This window comes from Lepisma saccharinum, chromosome 6, assembly GCF_977018435.1.
Source record: "Lepisma saccharinum chromosome 6, izLepSacc3.1, whole genome shotgun sequence".
Lineage (NCBI taxonomy): Eukaryota > Metazoa > Arthropoda > Insecta > Zygentoma > Lepismatidae > Lepisma > Lepisma saccharinum.
In genome coordinates this window covers 9,116,881-9,135,518 of record NC_139234.1, presented here as the reverse complement: position 1 = coordinate 9,135,518, position 18,638 = coordinate 9,116,881, and the positions used below count along the sequence as shown (strand labels likewise).

The 18,638-nt window shown below is 37.1% G+C and overlaps 1 protein-coding gene across 5 annotated transcripts in view; it reads left to right on the top strand.

Moving 5' to 3' along the window:
• LOC145988544 (double-stranded RNA-specific editase Adar-like) overlaps nt 1-18,638 on the top strand; it is a 66,862-nt gene that overhangs the window by 37,774 nt on the left and 10,450 nt on the right. For 3 of the 5 annotated variants that reach the window (XM_083123462.1, XM_083123461.1, XM_083123464.1), the window contains exons 2-5: nt 6,013-6,191; nt 10,894-11,107; nt 16,248-16,417; nt 16,955-17,308. In XM_083123462.1, coding sequence (XP_082979588.1) covers nt 6,013-6,191; nt 10,894-11,107; nt 16,248-16,417; nt 16,955-17,308 — 917 coding nt within the window. The remainder of the gene's footprint in view (nt 1-6,012; nt 6,192-10,893; nt 11,108-16,247; nt 16,418-16,954; nt 17,309-18,638) is intronic. The other 2 variants (XM_083123463.1, XM_083123465.1) reach the window with 1 other exon arrangement.

Sequence of the window (18,638 nt, the reverse complement as noted above, 5' to 3'; positions counted from 1 at the left end):
GTCGTGATTGTGTTTTGTTCATGTTCATTGGGTATCCAGTGTTTCAAACTGTCTGTGTTTGCAACGAGAGTTAGAAGGATGGGGTGTTGCTAGCCCCACGAACTATTGGCACATGGTTAGGTTAGGCAAACATAGTTAAAATTTGGTGTCGTGTTAGTATCAGGGTCTAGAAATTGGAAATAATTGCGAACCATTGGGGCTAGCCCCACGAACCATTGGTGCGTGGTTAGGTTAGGCAAACATAGTTAAAATTTGGTGTCGTGGTAGTATCAGGAATATATATATTTGGTTGTGAAACAAAAAAATTCGTGAAAATCGACAGTTTCCATTCCGAAAACTAACGCCTTATTTTTGCTTATTTTGCAATTTCTAGATGTTTCCCACTTATTCCAGGAAGGATAACGCCACGAAAGATTACAATTTTCTTCATAAAACAACGCAAGAAGAAAAAAATGAAAAAGAAATTGATCTGATGAACTTTGTTCACAGGCATTTGAAAATTGAGAAAAGACAAGCCCAACGCTTCATTATGTAGGAAGGTGTACGCGCCATATTATGTGTGAGGCAAGCGGAAAGTCTAGGAGAAAGAAGTACTGGTAATGTGAAAAATTGCTCTTACTTTCATCAGAACAACGTCAATACACCTTCTGGAATGTTCCGCGAAGCAGATAAGTAAGCACGAATGTCAAAAATTGACGAAACGAAAAAATTAGAGGTGTCCGAAGGATAGTAAATTTTTACCGAACCAAACAAATATTGCCAGAATGCCTAGCACATCCCATTTCAGCATCATTATCCGTAAAATGAATGGATTGAAAATATATTTGTAGTGGAAATATCTATTTTAAAATGGGTGAAAATCTATATCTAGATATCTTTGAATTTTTTTATCTGACATTTGGATTTTCCATATGGACTATTGGAACTGGATTTCAGAATTATTCAGACACTAATGAAGTAAATTATGTGGCTATCTATTATCTGGGATATCAGAATATCTACCACCTAGAGTCGTTTTCACATTCAGAAGAGACAACGGCGCTTATGGAGAAACCGCACAGTGTTGCCAATACAGCGCTAGCTCATGTCGCAGGGAAATGATGACCTTCCTTCACAATGAAGGTGTTACATATTTTGTATATATAATGATAATTATATGTAATTATTAACATTAATATTATATGGTGAACGTTACAGTTACCCTTTTTACTTTGATCCATTGGTGTCACTACACATGCGAGTGTAATGCACGAATATGACACTTCAGAAATCACTTTAAAAAGTAAAAATCACTGAGAGCTCACACAACTGAAAACACTTTTTCGGGAGAGGGGAAAAGTCTAAACAGACCAAAGCAGATCTCTCACTCAAGTAAGGGGACCCTGGCACATGGGTTAGATTCAAGTTGCAACCCAAACAAACAAATGAGTTATGGCCCACGTGAACTGATAAGACGTGAATGACTCAAGCAAGGCATGTCATATTTCTATCTTGAAGCCCCATATTTTGTCACGTGTTGGAAAGCCTTTCAAAGGTTAATATGGTGTCTATGAATTTATGTGTACTTGGAAACTGAAAGGTGATCTTCATTTCAGCATTAATGTCGACAGTAATGTAAACGAAAACAACGTGTATTTGCTACATAATGTTGCTCACAACAGCAGCATTGGAAATAATTGTCAATTATTAAATTTAAGTAATTTCAATTCTATTATAACAAACTGCATGAAGTTCATATTTTTACTGAATGGAAATAAAATAACTAGAAAACTTGGTGGTGATTAGCCGGAATGCTGCGGTGAGTCAGCTCAAGATGGCCAGACAACGTCTCCTTACTTCGCGCGCGGTTCGGGTTAAAAAGAAACTCCAAATGCATGGAAGTAATATTTCTGGGAACCTTTGAGTGGTTATAAAAAATAATTTCATTATTTTCCCCACAACTTTGTCGCTGGAAGTTTTTACTTGGAATTACAGAAAAAAAAATGGCCAGCGACGACATTTTCTACTGCCCGAATATAAAAAATCTCCACATACTTTATTTGAATATTTTTTAATGCAAATATGCTTTAAAGTATTGATAAATTCTGAGTACCACCGTCACCTATAACAATTAAATAACAGTGTAAATTTTTTTAATAATGAATGCTTCAATTTTACGGCATGTTTCAACGTTAGGAATGAAAACAATGTAAAAATTGTGTTTTCACAGAAAATTTGAGTTTTTAATTTATCTAAAATTATGTAAGCAAGTTACCAGTTTTTTGTGTTCACCATCGTATTCTCTACAAAATTTCCTGCAAAACTGCAGGTACCGATTTGACTTAAGCTAAATTTGTAAATCCAGAAATTTGACAACAGCGTGCTCGTATTTCCCATAAGAAAAGCATTGCCCATAAGAGCCCATTGTGTCTTCTGAACGTGAAAACGACTCTAGATTATCTGGGTTGTCGTTATTTTATAATAGCCTTGCTCATTATCAATATCCAGCATAATTAACCATTATTGTTGACAATTTTTTAACACTGTTGTCACACAAAAGTTGCCTCAAAATACCAAGAAGAAATGTAGCTGTAGCGAAATTTTCACTATAAGCTACAGGAATATTGTAGCTTCACTACAGCTACAATTTTAAAAACTTAGCGTGGTTACACCTACAAATTTTGTAGCTAGCTACAGTAGCAATGCTACAATAAGCATTCTACTTTGAACCACTGGTAACTTGCACTTTTACATAGCTTTCACAGGCAAAGTTTATTGCATTTGTAGCTTATCATTCATGTCATCATGCAAATCACACCCAAGCAAGTCATTTTTTTTCATTCATGAGCACATTGAGGAATATCATATTGGGGCGTCTGGTACTCGTATATGTGCATGATGGTAAAATGCACGCTTATAATTCTTTATTTTCCATCAGAAAATAAAACATCCATTCATAAAGAGCTGTCTATTTTTGCAGCTCTACCGATTAAACCTGTAATCATCTTGTGAATCAGTTTCCTACTAATTTGGCATTTTCCTCTCTAATTTCCATTTCTTGCTTAGTGCAGTTGAGATCAGGAGACAGGAGTGTCGCTTGCAGAACCATAGTGGTAATTAAGGGTTCCCAGGGAGACTCATAGTGGTTTGGATCCCATTTTAAACTGTAGGTCCAGTTCCCAATTAACCTATCTGTGCATAAAGTGGATTTAAGAACTCTACAATTCTAGAACCGTAGAATTGTTATAGAGCATCTGCTCCCTCTTTAAATAGTTATGCAAGTGGCACATGCCTCACCTCTCCTTAGCATGTTTTACTTTTTGTTTGTAGTCAGCATCCTTCAAGTGCTGTCTTCTTCGACATCCTAAGATATTCAGTACAAATCAATTAGTATGGGATTTCAACACTAAATAATGAATGCAACTTTAATAGATAGGTACAAATATTCCACCCCTCTTTACATTTATGTACATGTTGTTAATTTTGAAATATGAAGAGATGCTGAACATGTGCTGTGTCCAAATATGAATGCGAATCACTTTACACTTAAGATCTTCGGAAGTAACACATGTTGATAAACGTGTACATTTTGAATAGGAAGCACACAGTAAGTAGGTGTACTTGCATGCTTTTCTTTGTTAGAGAGAATCATTTTCATACAGGAAATAATAGTAATTAAGCTGCTAATGATTCAAATACTTCATTGTGTCTTTAAATGTAGGTACCAGTTTAAATATACCACATCTAGTGTTCATATTGTGCATGATTCTGACCTAAGATACATATAAGCTAGTTGTTGGTAATAGTTATAGATTGCTACATGGTTCAAAGTATAATAAGGTTTTTATTTAAAAAAAAAAAGTTTTGCAGTACTTCTTTGGAAACTAATAATTTTCAAGTGTTTAGTGTATCATATTTTTTATAATAAAGTGAAATGATAACTGTATGCATGATGCAGTAGTAGGATTTAAGGTTTAAATACTACTATGAATAAAACATTACTCCAGGGATCATAAATCTGAGTGTGTAATGGGTCCATAATCTGAGTGTGTAATTCCAGTTTGAGGCCAGCCTCCGTGGCATGTCAGGCTACAATGCCAGGGGTTCAAATCCCGTTCTGGGCATGGATGTTTGCGAGTGTCCATTCCTCAATTTCATCATACTATCCATCATTCTCATCTTCGCAAATTAGCCAAAAGTGGCACAAAAAGCAAAGTAAAATAAAGCAAATCAATCAATCAATCAATTCCAGTTTTGCCATGATTGAGGTATTTTTTCTACAATAAACAAATTCTGTGCATGTCCATAAGTACATCTTGAGCAAACGTTTTGATTACTCGTTGCATTTTCTGTGCAGAATGATTTTTTCTCTGTTGCTTCTGTATGCTTATGAGTAGTTTGGCAGGTAATGCTCTGTCTGTCGGGTGTGAGCTGTCCTGAGTTTGATTCCTGGTGGATGTCCACAAAATTCTGCTACTGACCCAGCATCATGAGGACAATAAATTGAGTTTTTTTTTTAAAAAAAAAAGTAGCAGGCTCTCTGGCCTATAAAATCAGAAAACAGTGGGACTGGATGCACTGGCCAAGTCTTAACCAGTGAAAAAAGCTGCTTTATAAGGGGAGACCCTGAGAGGGCAGTAGTGGCATGGAGTTTAGTTTATAGCTTATGTTTTGTCAGGTTTGGTGCCCTTAGCAGTATTTAGGATTCAACATGCTTACTCTGTTACTATTGATATATTTTAAGTAGGCTAATTTTTGTTTGACTCATTATGTTCATACTTCCCTTCCTAAGTGTATGCAACGGTTTCCCCATGAAAAAAGAAACCTGAACGTAGTGGCTTGCAACAACCTTTTTTTCGTGTCACTATCCTCACAAAATAATACTTTCTCCATCTCTAAAACACGTTACTTTCTCTGAACTCCAAACTTGCTTCCACAGTCATTTCCAGTGTTAAAATGCATTTTTCACCCATGTGCACAACTTCTAAAAATCATTGCACAATTGGAACTGTGACTGTGTAATGATTTTTTTACATGATGGGGAATGTGTTTAGTGAAACTGATTGTGGAAATAAAAGAAGCATTCTTTTTCACATGGAGGAGTTGGAAGGAGAGTGCTGAAACAGTAAGCCAATCAATTCTAATGCATTAAAAGGTATGAATAGTTACACAGACCAGTGACAACGAAGGTGGTAGAGTCTTTTGCCATGCAATTGGAAGACAAACTGACTATCGCCAGAATGAACTTTATGGGAAGCACCAAATTATCTCACCTGCTCTCTTGTGTATTTCGAAGGCCATGTTGAAATCTCCTCTCCCCCACTCTCCCTTGCAACAAGCAAATTGGGAGAGTTGACAACAGGATTTTCATGCCCATCTTCCTAGTTACTGGTACCTCTAATGATGTAAGAACAATGGAAATTGAATTTTTATTCAAACAGCACCAAATCTGACCTGCTCTACCTAACCTACACGTAAGCATGTAGAAACACTATGAAAAAATCATTCACAGTAAAATACGTTGAGTACTCAACCTTGTACTCCTTGATTACAAGGCAACGACGTTACTACTGCATCATCGAGGAGCCTAAATATTTATTTAGAGCAATCTCAAATTGCATGCCAAAAATGACTCCAGCATTGAGGACGAACACTGAAAAACCTCAGTGTCTTGAGGGGAAATCCTTGAATATGGAATGAATATGGACCTTACACACATTTATACACCCTAATTTGATACAACAAGTGTTCATAGTCAAAAGTAATACCTAAAATGCAGTGTTTGTGTAACTGGAGCCTTTGCTTTCATATTTTCCTCTAAAATATCCTGAAAAACAAGTTGAAGTAAGTTAGAACATTACACAATGATCTGGAAATTTGTTTGAAATCACCTGGAAAAGACAAGGAATTTGTTTTGGCTAAATGAGTGAGAAACTTGCAAGTAACGTTATAAGCAACAGACAATGGGCAAACTGCTCAAATGCCACAGTTTGTATTGTGAACCATGTAGCCAATCGTAACTATTGTCCCTAGATATTGCTCCAAGAAGCTCCTACAGAGGTGGACCAATGTTTCTTCCTCCAGGGACGGGGATCGGTCGAGGCCAGCCACAGACGCAAATCCTCTATCATCAGCAGGGTGGTCGGCAGCAGCAGGGGCCACAGCTAAGGCAACAGAATCAGGCTCCTATGCCTGGCTACTCAACGCAGCAGGTAACAGGATGGAGCATATCTTGTAGGGGTTTTCTGGGAATGAATGCTGAGGTTTGATGTTGTATGCTCAGGTTGTATTATTACATGCATGACTAACACTAGATGCATTTGTGCATATTTTATGTCAAAATTGATGGAACTTTTGATGGCTGATTACATGGAATAAAAAAAAATATGTATACTTTAATGTGGAGGATAAACTCTTTATCATCTATCCTTGTCATCATGCGACAAGAGACTTAAAATAACTAAAGTACAACAATAATGCAAAATGTGTTCTGATTCTCAAGGAACCATATTGACTCCCAGAAACTAAACTTTGAAAATCAAGCAACTCCTATATTTATACTATTTTTGCGAGAACCGCAACATGCAGAGGTAGGAGATAGGAGTTAGTCAGTAATAGTCTGTTTTTAAAGTCTTGATCAGTAATTTGCCATATATATTTGAGAAATGTTAGTGGTAAAGTCTGTATTTTGCTGCTTTTGTAACTGCAATTTGTTTTCTTTATTGCATTATAGGGATTCCCATTGTTTTTTTCAGTTCGGTTAAGGATAAGGCATTCTCTTATCAATTTTACTAATCTAGTCACAATCAGACAAACCATTTTTGGGGCATTATTTCCACAATAAAAAAGAAGTTATTACAATTTGGAGACCAGGTGCTTGTTTTTTAGGTATTCACATGTTACGTTAGCAGCATATCACCTTTGTGCATTAATCTTGACTTCTGTACAAAATTAATATACAGTGCAATAATGAAAACCATGCCTGATCATAAAAATATTAGCCTTGTGTTCAATAAAAATGCGTGTGTTGATTGCCCATGGGGTTGTTGGATGTCATGCATAAATAAGTAAATATATGTATGTGTTTTAATGAAATCCCATTTTTTACTTTTACAATGCAAATTTATTGATAGACTAAATTGGCCTGTTAAACCAGTTGTTTTGAGGTGAGGGAGGTTCGTAAGTAATTGAACCTGTACTTGGCAATAACATTTTTTTGAAACTTACCAGTAAACTTTGAAGTGAAAAAGTAAAAAAGGACAATTTGTCTCTCGGCACTCGGTACAACATACAATGGCAGAGGTGAAAATGGACAGTAAAGTCAATATGTATGGTCTTCATGACTGTGATTTAGGATTTTTTCTTTTGTTACTACATTTTCAGATGCAGAATGGCTCCTCAGTGAAAACAAAACATGACAGAGGCTGCTGAGGAAAATAACACTTACTTTGTTCAAAAACAATACGCAACACACACACACAATATATGTATATATTTTTGGGAACCTCACTGGTCTAGTCTGTCGGGTGTCGGACTCCCCCATGGGAGACCCAGATTCGATTTCAGGGTTGGGTGTTTGAATTTTTCCGGCGTTGTCCCTGAATAAAGTGGCTCAGGGTCTCACCCAGCCTCAGCTAAATGGAAATGGGCAATGAAGAGATGGAGTGTGCTGCTGGCACATCCAAACATGGCCAAGATTGAAAATGTAAGGGGCCCTACCTACCTACACCCCTCCCCATATGTACCTTCATTGCATGGGGAACTTTATTTTCTTGTATTTTTGTGTTAGTCAAGTGGGCAATTTTTTTACCCTGTGACTTGTTTCCACTCTTGCAATGTAGAGAATAAAATAAGAAAAATACATTAGACCATGTCTTGTAGGATTCTGCTAGAAAAGAAGCAAATCAAAAAATCAACTTCAGATTGTAGCATATGTAACGGATTTTACAATAATCATGCAAAACCTCACCATTAATTCTTAAAAACCTTTTGTTTTGTATATTTCGTATGGTTTAAATATTATTTTACAAATGTATGTCTTCTAAGGTTATGTGATGATGTGTTAGGTTAAATGTTGGGATTGTTTTTACATGTACAGCATAGCATGCACCAAATGTGAGATAGCATACAATGGTAAGTGTGGAAAAAGTACAAGTACTAATGCAGCATTCTACACAATGCAGCGACAGAGGTGTTGAGAACAAATAATAAACAGATTATCTTTACAAATTATTGGTATAATCACCTATTTTATAAGAAACACGTAAAATTTACTTTTTTATTTATTTGCTCCATGTTTTAACACAGCTACACATATTTTTGATAAGAGCAAAGAATGAATGATTCAGAAATGTAACAATGTTTAAGAAATCGTAAGTGTCTATATTATTTCGTATTGAAATAAATTAGAAAGGCCTTCACATTTTATGTAAAACTACAAATATTGGAAGGGCTTTGGTGTGTAGTAAAATGCTTATTTTAGAATAACTATTCCAACTGTACCGCTACACCAAATTAGGAGAAAACGATTATTATATATTGTAGGGCTAATTATGCTAAACCTGTTACTAAATCTCAAGTGAAGTCTTATCTGCTCGACATACTTATGGATGCATTATTTCTAATTGTAATTAATGACTATTAGGGAATAGAATGTTAATGTGAATACATATAAAACCATAGTTTTACACAGGTTTTGAAGGATAACTAGTGCAATGTAGTAATGTTTATTACATGAAATTGTATTGCTGATGTTTTAGGGCATATGTTAGTAGTCTTGAGATTATTGCAAGAAGTTTAAAGGGCTGTTTCAAGAGCCCTATTACGAGTTTATACCCAACTTTTAGGAGGAAAAGCACATTTTCGGTACCTAAATCTGATTTTAGGTGCCCAAAAATCTGAAGTCTGCTAATAGCATACAAGAAGCTTGCATCTTTCTCAGGCGAAGAGTTAAGTGTTCTTGTAGCATGGCGACTAAAGAGAGAATGATTTTTTTCATCCCCCAGGATGGAGATAGCATGCATGGTGCTTAGGAGTTGCGCTCCGGCAACCGTCTGGTGCTGTACGAGTTCTCGTCCACAGCGAGAGTGTGTGAGGAGTTTTCTTCACGGTTGTTAAGAGTGCTCGGGGAGGGCGGCGGCTGTAGAACAAACAGGGCTGATCAATTGGGGGGTTGTCTCCAAGTTACTCACATGCATAATAATAAGTGTTTGAATTGCAGGTTGGAAGTTGTGTTATGTTTTGTGTTGCTTGACGTACAGTGGATCCTTGATATGTAGTTTTCGTATGTGTTTCGCATTTACATTGTTCATTATTTAGGTACTGCAGATTACAATACCTTGTTTGAACATGAATGACATATATATTCTGCAATCGCCATATTTAAATCCTTATCTGCACAAAAATATTAATGATTTGATGCATCAAATAAATTCTACATGTGAGTAGAATCCTGCAAGATTTCTAGCACGAATCATATGAAGTTAGTAATTCTTGAAGCAATATAAAAAGTAAAATAAAAAAATCACTTTTTTTATGTCAAGATTGCCACATTATGAACTTGCACTACTAAAAAATGAACTTTTCCAAGATATATTTTATTCACAACTAAATATCATAAATTCATTCCACACATTATGTAATTAATTTAACTTATTTCTTCCTTCAGCAACATACAATGTTATGAAATATGAGCCATTTCTTATTGTTCCAAATATTTGTACAGGTGGGAAGGAGCAGAAAGTGCCAATGAACAAGCTATTTTGTAGCCATGTACTTGCTAAATTTGGATTCTTTAAATATATTTCACCCCTTCCCACCCCCACCCCTGGAGCATAGACTATTTAATGTATGAGGAGCGTCCAGAAAGTAAGGGCTGGGTAGGTGTAGAAAAGTATACTTTGTAGTCCTTCGTGGAAGAAAACCATGAATAGAACCAACCTAAAAAGAACTAACCATTTTTAGAAACTGTTTGTGGAATTCATAAAATGTGAACTGCCCTTTTTGCAATTACATTTGCCTTCAAATAATCAATCCCTCACCAAAGAGGAGCAGAGCGACTCATTTAATCTATTGTAGACTTGTAGCCTGTGCGCATCTTCTCTCATAGACTTTGCAGCCTGTGGTTTTATTTCCTTAAGGATATAAGGACATTTTCAGACATTTTAAAGCCTGGCCTAGATTCTAGTTACAGGAATTTCTACCACATTCTTACTTTTTGCATCACATCACTGGCATTGGATTGCTGACATCAACGGCAGAGCTGTCAGTGTAATTCATTACGAAGCAAGAGGTCACAGGATCAAACCATGAGTAAGGTATTGAGGGTATCATCCTTATCACCACGATGTAAAATAATTGAAATTGAAAGAAACATACCACAGATTGTATATTTTCATGTGCAGTGTAAATAAACTTAGCAAAACTACAGATTTTTTTGGAACTGCACCACACATTTGTGTTCCACATGACTGACAAGCAGCAGCTGCCCTTGCAGTTTGTTCTTACTTTCTGGACATGGCTCCTATCTTGCATAGTAGTTCTGTTAGAGAAATGCCAAACAGAAGATGAACGTATGTCAAGGATCTGTTGTATTGATGCTACTTTTATTGTTTTTCCAGTTGCAAGACACTATTCACCAGGGAAGTTTTGTAGTTTTCCGTAGGTTAAGTGATCTTTTATTATTTGAATACACATGTTCAATTAGGGCTTTTGTATTGGGGGGAGGGTTGGAGGGGGGTCTTAAAGACCAATGACTTCAGCCCTGTTTTGTGCGAACATCCTCCTCGCATAACTAATTAACAACTTGGAGACAAATCTCTTGCACTCGGCTCAACGTGAGTTACGCAGATGCCTGCCTGAGTGCATTTCCAGTTAAGTGTTTGTGTGGGTATATCCCCTGGACTGTCGTTTCAGCCTCCGCCACCACAGCAGCAGGTGCCTCCACCGCAGCAACAGGCACCTCCACCCCAGCAGCAGGCACCACCCCCTCAGCAACCGCAGCCACAGTCACAGCCTAAGCTCGAGCCACCACCAACGCCTCCAATTCTGTCCATGGATGCAGAAGATAGCAAGGAAGAGGTCGGGGATGAGCTGAGGCCCAAGTGGGCAAAAAAGCGAGGAGGTGTCAGTAAGTATCGTTCTTTGGAGGTGTTAGTTTAATCCCAACTCTACTTCCTTGGTATAATGTTTTTCACACCATCCTTTGTTCTCTAAAATCAATTTCCAATTGCCATGAAAAACAGCATAATTTTCTTCCTGTTTGTGAAGAATTGTAATCTAGTAAGAAACTAGAACATATTGGGACACGAGAATAAATTTCTGCCTGATTGTGTACTAATAAGAAAGAATTTGGATATTTTCACTGATTGCGTGACTATGCTACCACCTAATGGTCTAGCACAAAAGTTTTAAAAGTAAAATAATGTACCTGGATTCAGTCGCACAAATAATATTAATAAACAAACTGTTTTGTATGGCTGAATTTCTATTTTTCTGTTGACTGTTCCACTTGTGAGCTCTGTAAAGGAGTCTGTTACATAAATAATGCTCTATGGTAACTTCTGTGAATTGGACTTACCGGTGGGTTCAGGCTAGAAACAGGAGTATCCCCCTTTAGCCTATCTACTGTGCCTTCAGGATATGTAGCTAGAAAGAAAACCAAGCTTCCTTCCTTACAAAATTATTGTCATAGGGTAACAGCTTTCAAGTTAGATATTATTAGAGGCACATATTTTTGGTAAATAAAAAAGCAAAATTTCGGTACATAAACAGTCTATTTCGGGTTCAAAAGTGGTAAATAAAATAAAATTTCGGTGTTATAACGGTGAATAATCACATCAAAAGTGTTAAATAAGATGACATTTTGGTTTTAAAATTGTGAATATAATCCTAAATTTGATTAAAAGACTGCACTTATTACACAAAATGAACGTATTCCTTCTAATAGCACATTTATGTCGTTACCAGAGTATTAAGTTTATGCCTGTGTAAAGCGGTCCATTTTTGCTTCTCAAATATTTACAGCAGAATTAATCAATTTTCCGTAAATTGCATAACTCCCAGGATACTTTAGACTTCAGAAAGTGTCGCGTCGGTATATAAACGGTGCATTTTGTAATGCAGAAATATGATACATCACTTGTACGAGTACCTTAGAGTTCTGGACCTTGTTATAGTCCTCATAGTTTATCAGGTTCCCAGGCAGAAGGCACATTTTCATCTATAATCTTCAAAATAACATATTCTTCCTTAATAACAACTGTAGCAAATAGGATACAGAGCAAGGAATACAATAATATTGACCACTTCCATTACGTGAAATAAATGGCATTGCTTTCCTTGTTAATCACAAGCACACGACGACTAACAACTAAATGATAAGATTATTGCAACGAATGAATGTGAAGCGTTGTCAGCTTGATCAGCACATCCAAGTCCCACTGGTGCATTGATGTGGCTTTCAAGACCAAAGTCTGCTACTTCTTTTCAAGTACATCCCCATTTGTCCTTGTAATGCTGTCCATCAGACGAAAATGCTACCCATTCAGCTTCATGGATACTCTCCATACACTGCATATGCATCTCTTAAGATCTAAAAATACAATGAAATGTGTAATACAGCTAAATCGAAGTACAACAATGCAACAGTTCTAAATATATATATATATATATATATATATATATATACACACACACACACACACACACACACACACACACTCTTCTGTACTTTAATCTGTAGTGGACAGTCTCTTTCTACTCTGTAAACCCTCTCCACACAGGAGATATTTCAGAGATGCCTTTTGAAATGTTCAGTGTTGTACCAAAAATGGAAACTACTTATTGTGGAGAGTTGAAGTTTTTGTTTTTTTGGGAAATGCCAGCTTTTTATGCCAAGTGAAATTCATGAAATATTTTCATCCTCCCTCTCAGCAATCATAGTTTAAAGAAGATTGACAATTTACTTGAACATATTAACTTGCAAGTCAGCATCATTGTAGTAAATCTAATTTGGCTTGTATGAAGGGGGTTGTGAAAATTTTACTTCCTGTGAAAGTCCTTTCCAAACTGTCCAGATTAAATGAAACATCAACCCTCTATGACAAAACAGTTCTCATTTGATGATATATTGAAGTTAAATTCAAACTAATTTCTTTAGAAAAAAGATCTTTCGACAAAGAATATTTGGGTAAATGAAAACATGAATGAAAGATGAAGACTTGTTCCAGAGAAATGATATAAAGGGTGTCTCAGAAATATCTTAGTTTTTAAAACTATTAAAATAAATACTTAAATTTTTTGTATAAAGTTAAATTTATTACCAAAAGAAAGCTTAAACATTAAATTTTTAATTGTGGAAAAGAGTATTGGACAAATGATGACCGTTCATGCTTTCACATTCAATTCTTCTTCTAAAGTTTTTGATCACTCGCCGAAGCATTGCACGAGGAAAAGCAGACTGGCGCACATGGTGAACGTTTTGGTTCAATCTTGATGACCTTGAACGTTCTGTCCCGGCAGTTTACTTGTCATAGTGCTTGCGTGTTTTCAAACTTTCTTACCCAATATTTAATTAAATTTGTGCTTGGGACGTCTCTCATTCCTGCCAGTACAAACTACGCACAACAACATAAGAATCATTAGTTTTATAAAACTCGCAAACACAAAAGGCACGTTGCTGCCCCGTACAGCGCTCCATGGCAACTAAATACTGACAATGTTGCCAAGCCTTTGCGATCAATCTCATTTCTCCGTAACGTGCGAATTGCCCCAGAGGGCGGATTCAAAAACGAAAATATTTCTAAGACACCCCTTACTTAGTCACATATGGGACTTAACAGGTACTCGTTCCAAATAGGACCAGCTAGTTTTTAAAGGTTAATTGTTAAAACATAAGTTTCCAATTAATGTTTTGTAACTTATATTGAAGCATGTAGCAGTTAAAACTACAAAACCAGTTATTAATTGTATGATGTTGGAATCTGATTCTAATGCCTATTTGATTTGGTTATTTCTGTATGTAGGTCTCTCTACTTTGGCTTTTATGCCAAAGCATAAAAGCTTTTGCAATTGATTATCCGCAGCTAGTGGTCTGTGGGGAGATGAGCCAAAGTCAGCCAGGATCTCTCTTCTGGCCAGTCACCTGGAATCAGTTGAAGCTAGCCGTCAATAAGTTTTGCAACCTGTCCTCGTAATATGCAAGCTAATTGGCAGGCAGCCTAGAATTGTCTCGTTGCAAAACCAGCCCTTTTCATACTGTTGTCTTATTTACACACCTCCATGATATGTACATGAGAATTAAAACAAGGCTTCATTAAAATTAATTTCTATAACAACAGATCTATAGTTGAGAAATTGTAATTGTTGAGGAACTCCACACACATTTCAGTTTGTTCACTAGAACTAGTGACTCCCAAGAAGAGACACATGGTTTTCAATTGTGCAGGAAAGAGGCAAAATGTGGCAACTCTGTTTTTATGAGCTGTACCTGACAATATGCATCATAATTACTAGACTGGATTTTAAAGGGAAAAATGTTCCTCTAAAAAGGACAAAAAACTGAAAATTATTGCCAAAAAAAGGGAAGAAAAGGGACTATAGTTTTCTTGCACTCCACTAAAAATACTATTTGAAATGAAAGTGCAATATTCCATTCATATATTAAGAGGGATACATTAAATTTCATATTAATGTATCCCTTTTTATATATGAATGGTATATATTGTGCTTTCATTTAAAATAGTATTTTTAGTGGAATGCAAAAATATAGCCCTTTTTCATTTCTGTTCTTGGTAAAATACAGCGAATAATCTTACCATCAATTTCGATGTAATCTTCCTTGCAACAGCTTACCGCATGCCACAGCTGCCACTTGTACCTGGCTTCGCCATTTCACGGACACTGAATACTGTCGTCACTGTCACACAGTTAAGTTATAACTACTCTAAAAAACTTCACAATATAAATCTAAGTCTAAATATAGCAGATAAATACACTTTCAACCCGACAGGAGTGTGCCGCTAACAATGCATTTCTTGCTGCGTAAGCTCAGATTGTATTATTTCAACAATCGCTGTAACATACTCCCAACAACACTCATTGGGGGGAAGGTAAGGTAGAAGGTGCTTGTTCTTTCTTTCCTGTAAGCTGCACCAAATAGACAATAATTGAATGTTTTGTTTAGGGAAAATACAGTCGTGCAAATATTTGATATCTTGTGAATAATGGGACAAGGAAGATGTTTTTTAAAAAAGCAGAAAAAGGGAATGTTGTCTGAAAAACTAGGCAGTAAAGAGACCAGAAAGGAAAATGTTTTAGAAAAGGGAATGTGGGCTGAATAAGGGAAAAAAGGGGAAGTCAAAACCATGTAATCTTGTTGGTGGAAGATAATTATCAACACTGTTGTTATTTATTCCGTGATCCGTGTTGAAAAATAGAAAAGGACTTCCCTTTAGAATATGGTGTCTATTGATTACATTCACAGCAATTAGGGGGGTAGGTGCCCCCACGCTATGGCCTTTTAATGCTAAGTCGTGTCTACCAACAAAGTAAACTGTCCTTCCCTGACCCTAGTTTCGGCACTCAATAGCCACTACTGCACTCACATTAGACACAGTGTTGAATGGGTGTTTTCTATCCCCAGCAAGAGCAGAAAATCCATGACATTGCTAAGAATACTGCTAAATGCTCATTCCAGCTTCAAGAACCACTGAAAACAAGAAAGCAGACAATAAATCATTTGACACCCACAAAAGCCTATAGACAAATTTTTGCCTGGACTCCCCATTCCTTCCTTCTTCCCAACACGTTTGCAGACAGCAGGCTGATTCAGCACCCAAATCATGGAAAACACAAGAAATTTATACATTATTGTAACATGATAGATTGATTCCCTGTGCTTAATGCATATTCATATTTTTCTCTTCCAGTCCCTAATTAAATTTTTCTCTTCCAATGTTGATCTTCCTTTCTGACAAAAGCAGTCTTACTTGTGGGTGGTAATCGTAAAAGTAAAAACCCACAAGGTGTCATACTGAACTCTTGGGATTACCTATACATCACAAAAATACCATCATGATGATGGATAAAGCAGGACACACATAAATTATATGTTTCTAAAAATAACAATGGCAAACTTGCACTAAATTGCAGGCTATTGATAGATAAATTGGATTGGTAATTTTATTACTAGACCTCTATTTCACTTGAATGCATTGCCATTTCCAAAATTACTGATGTGTGTAGTAACTGAGAACTTGTTTTTGCAGCCAAAGTTAGTAAAAAGATCAAGAAGAGGAGGCAGAATGCTCGTCTGCGGAAGATCCTACAGCCAAAGAATGCAATTATGATTCTCAATGAACTTAGGTCTGGCGTAAAGTTCTCATTCCAGGAGCAGATGAATGCTCTCCAGCAAGTTGTGTATATTGTCACCGTTGAGGTGAGTTAGTCATTGTTCAGTATAAAACCTAGGGATAGATTGATTTTAACGGTTTCAGATATTAATATTGGGATTGGAACATGATTGCCTTATCTGCAATTTGAACCTGTCTTAACATTCCACTGTTCTGTTTTCCATAAAAGTGAGCAGTTGAAGACTTTTTGTAAGAATTTAATTCCTACTTATATTTATTCAGTGGTTGCCAAACACATTTAGTATTATGAAAATTTAGAATGTACAGTGAAACCCTGATTTTATGTTCCAGATTTTACATTTTCCTGCATTATTCAATCTTAATGGTTCCAACGGAGAAAATTGTATTAAAATTTTTTCTTGGATTTTACATTTTAGTGCATTTTAATTTTTTTCAGCTTGGTCCCCCTGAAAAACATAAAATCAAGGTTACACTGTAATTGGAAATGTGGATTAAATTTGCTTTTTGGAGGTTACATAGTTTATCTTATTGTTGGTACATATTTTAAAGAGTTAATGCTACATTTAATGTCAACACTTACAATAATAGTTGTTTCTTCACAGGTGGAAGGGAAGATGTATGTAGGCCAAGGCTTGTCGAAAGCCATAGCGAAACAGAATGCAGCAGAGAATGCCCTCAAAGGGCTGCTGATAGAGCAGATGGCAAGTACCACCATTAAAGAGGATGTTGAGATGGCAACTGAGGAAAACAATGTGGAAGCCAACGGAGAGAATGCCAAACCCAAGCAGCCACCACCAGAGGATGAAGTTCCATGGGGAAGCCTGGCTTCCTTTGCCCTCTTCAAACTCTTCTCTGAATGGCAGAGCCAGGGGACACAGGTTCCGCTCACAAAGCAGGGACAACCAATTCCTGGAGCTGTGGTAGCAGCAGCAGCGGCAGCTGCTGCAGCTGCTGAGGTGAGTGACTTTCTACTGTTTCTCAGTAAAACGTGTGATAAAAAGTCCCAACAAATTATGGCAGTCTATACAGCTAAAATGTATGTAAGGTACAGCCGTAATTTATAGAACTTCTTCAAGGTTGTGATTGTGCCACACAACTCTAAATCATGTTAAGTCCAACCTGGCACCTTTCCTATTGTAGCAGTTCATTGACAGTCCCTGTGTCAATTCGAAAGCAGGAAAATGCCATCTGGTAGACAGGGGCAAATGGAAACCAGAGAAGCACTTATGTCCTGTCGGGTGGATTGCACTTGGGACGAGACACACACACACACACACATATATTTAGCCCTTTTGGCACTACTTTTATACATCTGTGTGTATATATATATATATACACACAGATGGTGATCAAAATAATGGAAATGCCTATGGTCAGCAACACGGCATCTGTGTGGGGTGTAAACACTGAACATTCGTGTGCTGCGACCGTCATTTGGTATTGCAGTAAGGGATGTAAGGCAGCAGTATGATAGGTGGTGTAGTACGTATTTGTGCGTGCAATTGGCCAGACGTATATGAAGTTCAATGAAGGCAGATTGTAGGAGTGCAGTTAATTGGCACAAGTATAACGAAGGCTGCCAGTGTGTTAGGTGTATCGAGAGCAACAGTGTCGAAGGTGATGACGGCACACACAACTCATGGCAAGATATCATCAGCGAAGTGTAATACTAGATGGAAACCCAACCTCCGTGATCGGGACCACCAAACATTGAAGATGATTGTCTCAAAGAACTGTTGATCTAATTTGACACAAGTCCGAACTCAATCAGCATCTCGAACAACCTGTTTCTATAATCACAGTCCAACGCAAGCTGCACAACCTGAACATTCGTGGCCAGATGGTAATCGCCAAACCTCTGCGTTAGCACGACACAAATGGTGCCTGGACCAACAATGATTGGAAGAGAGTAATTTGGTCCAATGACTCATCAGTCACCTTGTTTTCCACATTAGGTAGGGTTTATGCATGGTGGATGCCCAAAGAAGTTTATGCGGCAGGCTGCCTCTATCCTACTGTTAAACATGGAGGTGGCTCTGTGATGGTGTAAGCTGCAATTTACTGGTATTCCGTTGGTCCTATTATTACTCTCAACGGACGATGTACGGCCAAGGTTATGTAGACATTTTTGGTGACCAAGTCATCCTATGGTACATATGTAGTTCTCTAACAAAAAAGCCATCTTTCAAGATGACAAGGTTCCAATTCACACTGCTGGCTGTGTTGAGGTGTGGTTTGACAAACATGCGGATGAACTCCCAACACCTCCCCTGGCCCACCCAGTCT